At 39.3% G+C, this 8,816-nt stretch overlaps 1 protein-coding gene across 2 annotated transcripts; it reads left to right on the top strand.

Moving 5' to 3' along the window:
- The first annotated feature begins 297 nt into the window (after positions 1-297).
- ebag9 (estrogen receptor binding site associated antigen 9) lies at positions 298-7,923 on the top strand. Of its 2 annotated transcripts, XM_080501187.1 has the most exons (8): positions 298-584; positions 938-1,032; positions 2,171-2,252; positions 2,378-2,533; positions 3,226-3,336; positions 5,004-5,095; positions 5,426-5,583; positions 7,817-7,923. In XM_080501187.1, the coding sequence occupies exons 2-7, from the start codon at positions 950-952 to the stop codon at positions 5,541-5,543; spliced, it is 642 nt and encodes a 213-aa protein (XP_080357313.1). In that variant the 5' UTR covers positions 298-584; positions 938-949; the 3' UTR covers positions 5,544-5,583; positions 7,817-7,923. The 2 variants fall into 2 exon arrangements, with proteins under 2 accessions (XP_080357313.1, XP_080357312.1); XM_080501186.1 differs by lacking the exon at positions 7,817-7,923 and having other exon boundaries at positions 5,426-7,052.
- Positions 7,924-8,816: the final 893 nt, after the last annotated feature.

Genomic DNA, 8,816 nt, shown 5'->3' on the forward strand with positions numbered 1-8,816 from the left:
ATTGCATCTTCATGTTATTAAAATAACTTGAAAATCACCTTGATTTTTGTTATTAAAATAACTTGAAAAACAGGTGTATTTTAAAATACACCTGTTTATTATTTTTGTACACTCTAATAGGTTGTTCAAAAGACAAAGTAGATGGGATTGCTTATGTTGGGATTGCACATGTTTTCATATACAATGAAAACATGTGTTTCTCGTAGAAGCGGCAAAGATGGAGATACTCGCCAAATCCCCGACGGTCCCCGAATGCGTCTTGCTCGTACTTCCCTGTTCCTGCTCCTCCCAGTTCAAAGATGGCAGCCTCGGGACCGAGACCAGCGACGACACATATTTAGGATCTCTGACATGAAACCCTGCGGGGGGAAACGCCTGTTACATTAGCTATTTTGAAGGGGGTTGCAACGTAATTCACCATCACTGATGTGCGGTCGAAGAAAACAAGTTAAACGATTTAGAAATATCATGTTTCCCTGTACGCTAAGCTAGCAAGCTACGGCTAGAAAATAAATGAATTGCTCTGTTCTGCCGAACAAGAGGAAACCAGTTTCCCTACACACGGTCGACTGACATCTTGCTTGGTGAGTGTGTGATTGCAAGTTATAAAATGTGCCAATGTTGACGTGATGGGTTGGGTTATGTGAGCTAAGGTGAAGGCAGAGCTGGTGTTACCTTACGTCAGCCTTTAGCTCGATGTTGTTCTGTGGTGGAACCCTAAACAGCAGTTCACATCCTGACAAGAAGTAGGTGTCACTGCTCCCAAAGCTATGTCGGCACACAATGTACGTGTTTGCTAATGCATTCTGTGTCAAGGAGCGGCTCCTCACTAACCCGGAGCTGTGAGTTTCTCCGCCATAGACATCGCTGAAGTCATGATCACTGAAGTAAACGACAACTCAAATGCTTTTGTTTCCCAATGTTTCCTTCCTATCAGCTCAAATTCACAATGGCCATCACACAGTTCCGTCTGTTCAAGATCTGCACATGTCTCGCCGGCTTACTTTCCTTCTTCAAAAGGTTGATATGCAGGTAAGCATATGGTTATACGCGTGTTATAATCTTTATAGAAGGAATGCACCGTAATATCTGTACTTACTGGAGCCTGCTGTGTTGGATTGACAAGAAAAATGTGAACACCCCTGCTCCAGTACTTATTCACAAGCTGAGAGCTTAGAGCCTACCTGGATATGTGAGCTATTATTGTCAGATCTCTGGGTGTCACTGATTGCGAGATTGGGTCGATTCTGTGGTTCATTGCTTCACTCTATTCAAAGCTGCCCTAATCTTCTTTGAGTGTTAAATGATAAACCTATATTGGTATAAGTTTATCTATAAAAACTAGTTTGGCTCCAGCACTTTCCTATCTGTCCTCTTGTAGATTGGAAGCTATGACAAAATCATGAGTGAGAACTGAAATGGAAGGAAAGCTCTGAATATATGACATCAAAATCATGTAATTGTTTACAGATTTGAACTTCAGCTGACAAATATCCTTTCTTGTAAAAAAGCCTGAATGGCCTTTAAAGTCTCTCGTGTCTCTGTAGTTTGAATGTTAGTGTTTCATGTGATTATGTGTTTGGAAGTATTTTACATAATCTGATTTTGATGAGCCGTAATGGTGCTATTTGATCATTCGAGAACTCATCTGATTAAGTAAATCATTCAAGAAATACCTTTAAAGTTAAAAACCTGTCAGTGTAACTGGCTGATATCATGTTTGATTAAATATGATTCCTTTAGTGGCCTGACAGTTTGAAAAACAAGCTTGTGACCAAAAAATGTCCTGCTTTGAGTCTCTTAACCCTCGTCTGCTCAAGTTACATCTGTGTAAGCATTTGGGTTGAAACAACGTATGCAGGTATTGGTATTGTCTATTTGCCAATTTAGTTGTAAATTGATGCATGAGGATAAGTACAAAAAAATCAATCTTGTGGATACTTTATTTAGTGTTACGTAATCCCGTGTTGCTCTTCAAAAAAAGAAAAACAAATATTCTAATAGCTTAATAACGACTTTTTTATGTATTATTCTTGTATTTAGTTCTTAATGTATTGTTTTTATAGCTTTGTTGTAAAGCACTTTGGGTAACACTGGGTTATTGTAAAGGGCTATACAAATACAATTTGATTGATTGATTGACTTCACTTTGCATGTCATTGTATGACAGGAGTGGAAGGGGCCGCAAGCTCAGTGGTGATCAAATAACTCTCCCGACAACAGTGGATTTTTCATCATCTGTACCAAAACAGGTAAGCGTGGCATCAATCATTGGGTATTTAGAACAACAAGCTGGATACTAAACATTCAGAGAACACGGCAAACTTTGCAAATGTTTCCCTAAATAAACAGCACTTTTGTTATCTTGCCTTCACAGGCAGAGATTGAAGAATGGAGCTCCTGGGATGAGGAGGCACCGACAAGTATTAAGATTGAAGGTGGCAATGGGAACGTTTCTCCTCCACCCAACGATATGGACGAGGAGCCCGACTACTTCAAAGACATGGCTCCAACCATCAGGAAAACTCAGAAGGTATGCATGCACACTGCAGCCAAAGGCAGAATGCAAAAGAAAATATTATATGTAAATACTGTAGGAATGAGTTGCTGCTACAAAGGGAAACACAACTGCTTGTCCTTCCTGATAAGACTGCAAGTCTCTGCTTTTCTCACAGCAGAATTGTTCTCTGACACTTTTATTTTTGTCTGAGATTTATATTTAGTACTCTTTGGACCTAATTTCAGTGCATACTATGGACATTTCTGAAGTACTATGAAGTAAATCCTCACATAGCTTATGGTAAACAATGATTCAGAGTTCTACCACATGAGTCATGCAACACATTAAAGTGTTATTAATAAGTAATTAATGGTCTTGTAAGAACCTTATTAAAGCCACAGTGAGCTCCACAGTCTTCTACCCCTGGTAGAATAAAAGATGAATGGATGTTCAGTCAGCAATGTGAGACCAGCCAAAGTCTCTCAAGCTGCCTTTGTTCCTGACACAATGTGGAAATGTTAATTGACGCTCTTCATGGTGTACAGGCCATATTCCGTTACACCAGAGAATAAAAGGCCAGAGCTGTGACTGCTATATGACTGGAAGGCCCCGTGTTCACACATTCTGCTCTCTTTCCCTTTAAGGGCTGAGTAGCAATGCATTACACAGTGCTCCAGTTGAAGTCTTTAGCCCCTGCCTTCTCTCTTTTTGCTTCCCACACGTAGATTGTGCTGAAGAAACGGGAGCCATTGAACTGCCTGGTGCCTGACGGCTCAGGAGGATTCTCCAGCAGACTGGCCGCCTCTCAGGATATGATGACCTTCAGTCCACCCTCAGTACGTTGCTGTGCCATCGTCTCAAGCCGTGTTTTCTCCTCTTCTCACATGGAGTGATTTTTTTTTCTTGTTTGTAAGGGTGGGAATCAAGTAGAGGTTCTGCTGCAGAGCTGTTTCAAATAATGTGCAGTACAAATACTTGTGCTCACATCTTCTCATTAAGATATAAGATAACACCGGCTTTATCTAATGCTATTTAATACACTGTATGTGACCTTGCAAAGACTTGAGGGACAGCAAAGGAAATGCAAATCTGTGATGTCATTCCTTAGAGCTGTATCAGAGCAGCAGCAGTTTATACTTCAATGTTAATCCGTTACATTCATTTGAAACATTTATTCAGTTGAGTGTGTCTAATCAATAAGATTCATGCTGCTGCTACCTTTTTATGGTGATTTATCGACACGTCTGTATTAGGGCTGCTCAATTATGAAAAAAATCACAATCGCGACTATTTTGGGCAATATTGAAATCACAATTATTTACACGATCATGTCTTTGAATTTGGAACAGCATTTATTGAACATGTTTAAAAAGACTTTCCTGTATATATATATATAAATATCTTGTAATGTAGTAGTAAAAAATATATTGTACTGCACTCAATCTTTTAAAAACAATAAATAAATAAAATATAATAAGAGATAGATATACTTCAATAAATAAGTTTAACATAAATACTTTGATAAATTGGTCCAAAATGAAATGGTGGAGGAAACGCTTTTCTTTTCTCTCATTTTTTCCCTCATCTCTCCATCATGCACACATGGTGTAACAACAAAACTAAACCTTGCCTTCCTACAAAATAAAGTTCCCCACCGCCCCACAGTAGCTGAGTGAATTGTGACCTTAACTCATCACCACAGTGGGGAACTTTTATTTTGTAGAGAAGTGGGGTTTCCGGTCGGAAGTATTTTTGTGTTGCACAGCAGGTGTGCAGTATTCTCATGTTGGAGAGAGAGAGAGAGAGAAAAGAAGAGTTACTGAGAAGTGTGGATTAATGGAGAATAAAGTTTGGAGTTGATTGCTGAACACGCTGCCGCTGCCTCCCGTTCATCGGCTCTACGACATCATCCTTTTTCCTGCGTTATAGGAATTTTGAGAACGTCTGGAGCCAAAATTGGGATCACGATTAAAATTGAATTTAATTGAGCAGCCCTAGTCTGTCATAAATTAAAGCTTGTGCAAAACTCTACATATTTAATTCACCAGAGATGTGTTTTTTTTTTTTTTATGTAGAAAGTCACCTTTTTGATGTGTGTGATATTTTTAAACCACAAAAAAAGATAAGATATTATAAAAAATACTATACATATAATATCTGTTTTAGATGTGTTCATGTTTGGAATGACTGCTGGTGTTTGAAGCAGGAGAATTAAAGAGGCAGGGTGTTGAAGATCTGGTTATTTTCGCTTTAGCTGCGACATACAGTAGATGAGCATGCACCATTAAAAATAAAGACAATTTTTCATGAAGATGCACAAATGCAGCCATACCGAGGGACCTCAAACTTCCCATGTTTATATAAATGAAGTTTTCAATCCAACATTTATACACAAAACTGAGAGCAGAGCTGGAAACTATCCTTTGCTCCTATTTGTTTGTGATTGTGGGTGTGTCTGTCTGCATTTGGTTGGGAGCCACTGACGTGAATCATATTTACACAGGCTGAACTGGGAGAAATGGACAACTGGCAGGAGGACACCAATGCCTGGGAGGACGAATCCAACGCTGCCTGGGAGGCAGAGGAGGTCCTCAGGTAAGAGGTCGTATTTCGACCTGTTCTTGTGCACAGAAAGCGGAAGCATCTATTTATGGCACAGCGTTAAGAATTGATAGAACAGTTACAATTTAATACATTGTGATATTTTCTCATGTTGCAATAGGTTCATAAAAGTACATTTCTCATTGATTTTACACACAACCAATAAATCAATGCAGCTTCATGATTTGGCCAGCAGGTGTCAGTGTGAGTCTATCAGCCGAAGAGGCCCAGGATGACCTAGCTTTTGATGACAATGTTGCTCTGTACTGACTTTTGCTTATGAATCATATCTTTTTTTTTCTTTCTCTCTCTATTATTTATCAGACAACAGAAGATAGCTGAGCGGGAGAAGCGATCCATGGAGCAGCAAAGGAAAAAGATCGAGAAGGATGCCCAGAGGATGATGAAGAAGGAGCAGAAGATTGCTGTGAAGCTCTCGTAACATTTTGGAATCGCTCAGTTTGGAGCCAAAGGGATCAGGGGTGGGGACAGAGACACTACATCAATCATTACTCCGTCTTTAAAGTCGCCCAGCCACCACACCTCTCACCTGTTAGCAGACTGTCCTCCTTCTCCCTTTGTATTCCACCAGCAGCCATTTTCATTAGTTTTCGAGCTCCAGCGGTGTTAAACACTTCAGTGCCGTGAGAAGATAACGCACCGGGTGTATTCACCGTTCATGTGGCAAGGTCATGTTGGTCTTTCAGGAGGAGTGGTGTTCATACAAGTCAGTTCACGTTCAGTTAAATGCTCTCATCTGCTTCACAAAGATTTTTAGACTCTGGTTCAGTGCGTTAGTGTAGAACAATATCCTGCTTTGGTTTTGTCCCAGGGGAATTTGTAAATAAACTGGTACCTGTTCTACCTTTTGGAACTCAAATAGGGAGTATGAATTCTTTTCTTTGTGTTTGTAAAGCCCACAATGGAGGAGGGAGGCTAATTTATTTGATGCAGCACTGTATGACAGCAAGACACCACGATTTGTCTGATTATTGTTTTTCTATTTATGTATTTCATTGTCTAAAAGCTTCTTTTTTTTTCTTTTGAATGTTGCTTGTTGCTTCACATCATCTCCCTGTGTTATATAAAGCCAGTATTACACTGGAAATCTGCATTTTCACAATAAGTGTATGCAGGCTGTGGATTCCTATGGTAATCTCACAGTTACTGTTTCACCATTAATTCTTACAGTTCTTTCAGCTTTGAACAGTGGCAGTAACATCAAGTAAACCTTTTTTTTTTTTCCGGAAAGGAGGGAATCTTGCTCCAGGCCGTTGAATAACTGATGCACTCGCTTCACAGAAAACATGAATCACTATCACAGTGAAATCTTCACCAATCAGATGTTGGACAGAAGTCGTCCCAGCACTCCTTAGAAATGCTATGCTAATTGCTAAACTGTTTTTTTTTTTTTTTATTGAGCTTCTTGTAATATGAAGAGTCGGTGTAATGAGATTCCTGGTCAGTACTGGTGTTGTCATGGAAACACTGGCAGGTTGGGAAGCTGAAATATGCAGACATGATACAGTGCATCTTGAGTACATGACTCCAGCTTGAGGAGAAGCAAATTTTAAAACCTAAGGTTACACTTTATAGCTTTCCTAGTAACACAACGTCTGGTTTAATATTCTTCATCACAAGACTTACTACTTCAGCAGAGCTGCTGATTTTGACAAAACTTCCATAAAATAATATTGCATGAAGGGGTTTTACTGTTATAAAAGGCCAGGGATGAACTGTATTTGCAGATTAGTGAATTATTTAAAATCCAACCTGTTTTTTGTTTTTTTAAATGCGCAGAAATCAAGCACCAAAAATCTTTTTTATTCCATGATCTTTTTTTCAATGTGTGCTCTCATGTGTGTACAAACTGTAACGGTTGGGCAACAAAGAAGGATTTAAGTGGAGTGATGGATCCACAAGCTCTATCAGGATTTGGCAGATTGTATACCTGCTGTGTTTGTCCCACTCATGTTTTTAATAAAATAATTTGATCAATACTTCAATCAGAGCCACATCATTCACTTAAAACGTACCTATTAGCCACAGTGATAAAAGTTCATCATTGATTGCCTTTCATAACAATATTTGGTCAATTAGTGCAACGAGTCAGTAATTCGTTCATTTGGATCCACATCTTGAAACGTCTTGAAATCTTTCAGTAGATTTCCTAAAAATCTGAAAAAGTGTTCATGATCCACAGAGGATAATCCCTGCTGCCTTCACGGAACCTCTCACACTTGAAATTCATCAATACCATTTGTTTGCATTACTGTGAAATGCATTAACAAATCAATAACTAATATTAGACAAGTTAAAATATACAGTCACTATTGTGTGACAGCCTCCAGCAGGTAAAGCCTTTGATCAGCCCCTCCAGTTTCAGGACTTTACACACTAAAGTGGGATGTGGAAGAGATATATGAAATTACCAGTATACTAACTTAAATAATCTCCATTACAAACAAAATGGGACATGCATGAAAAAAATGCTACTTTAGTAATATAGTATGAACATGTACTTATGTATAGTGGTGTTGGACTTATAATGCAGCTGGTTTGAATAACTTTATATGTAGTTTCACACATGAGCGGCAGAGTGTTTCTTTTAAGCGTCTGCTGGGAGTTCAAATAACGGTACAGCTTGGAGATGGAAAATGTCTATTTACTCCGGTTGTGGACTAATCCATCCATCTTTTTTTTTTTACAACTTAGGGTCATGAGGGTGATGGAGCCGATTCCAGCAAAGGAAAGTCCATCAAACACAACCTGAGACTCAGACAACCACACACACATTTAATTTGTTTGTCTTTGGACTGTGGGAAGAAACTGGAGTACCTGCAATAAATCCATGTACTCACAACGAAACATTTACAAACTACACAAAAAAGTAGCCCCTGGAATCAAACTGGGGACATTCTCACTGTAAAGTTAACCACTAAACCACTGCACACCTGGTTAATAGCTCATAGACTCTGAAATGGGACCCCGATTGCTTATTATTCCAGTTCATCAAAACCTTTGTATTTAAAAAAAATTCTGAAAATTTTTTCTCTGCAAAATCAGTGAGACCACATTCTCTTTTAAAATGTATTGGAAGGAAACTGAAACATTAAATGCAAAAATGTGACAATGTACAGCGAAGGAGGTTAATTGCTTTTGTTCATCATGACCGATTTGATTGACATTGGCTCAAAGACCCAGAGTTTGCCTTCACACGTCTAATACTTTAAGGCCTGATGGTGAATGGCTTGTAACGTGGATTGGCACGTAGCCGTCACCACTGACCTCCATCATAATGAAGTCATTCCAGCCCGCCTGGGGACACAGCCTGCTTGCCAAAAACCTCTTGGAGACTGACCCACTTTCTAAAAGGGAAAACGCACGTCATCGTTCTTCAGAGGAGGAACAATACACGTGGCTGCACCCGACACACTCATTTCACAACATTGTGTCCACAGACTTTTCCCCACTCATGGAATCCAGCATCCACAGAACAGTGTGGGGATTACAGCATCTTATGACTCATTCTAATGCTTTATGAACCCAGAGGTCACAGTTATGCAACTGAAGATGGATCGCCATATGGTGAAGTGATGATGCAGCCATCACAGCAAAGGCGTGAACATTAGTCCATCTAGATTTAAACTACATCTTATGTAATACATAAGACGCCATTGGAAGCTTTAGTGGTTTGATGTCAACCTAGTTTTTA

The sequence above is a fragment of the Blennius ocellaris genome, assembly GCF_963422515.1.
Source record: "Blennius ocellaris genome assembly, chromosome: 8".
Taxonomy (NCBI): Eukaryota; Metazoa; Chordata; class Actinopteri; order Blenniiformes; family Blenniidae; genus Blennius; species Blennius ocellaris.

Coding starts and splice junctions, on each gene's coding strand:
- ebag9 (XM_080501187.1), top strand. CDS start 950: ATGGCCATCACACAGTTCCGTCTGTTCAAGATCTGCACATGTCTCGCC. Junction 2,534..3,225: donor CCATCAGGAAAACTCAGAAG/GTATGCATGCAC, acceptor TCCCACACGTAG/ATTGTGCTGAAGAAACGGGA. Junction 5,096..5,425: donor GAGGCAGAGGAGGTCCTCAG/GTAAGAGGTCGT, acceptor ATTATTTATCAG/ACAACAGAAGATAGCTGAGC.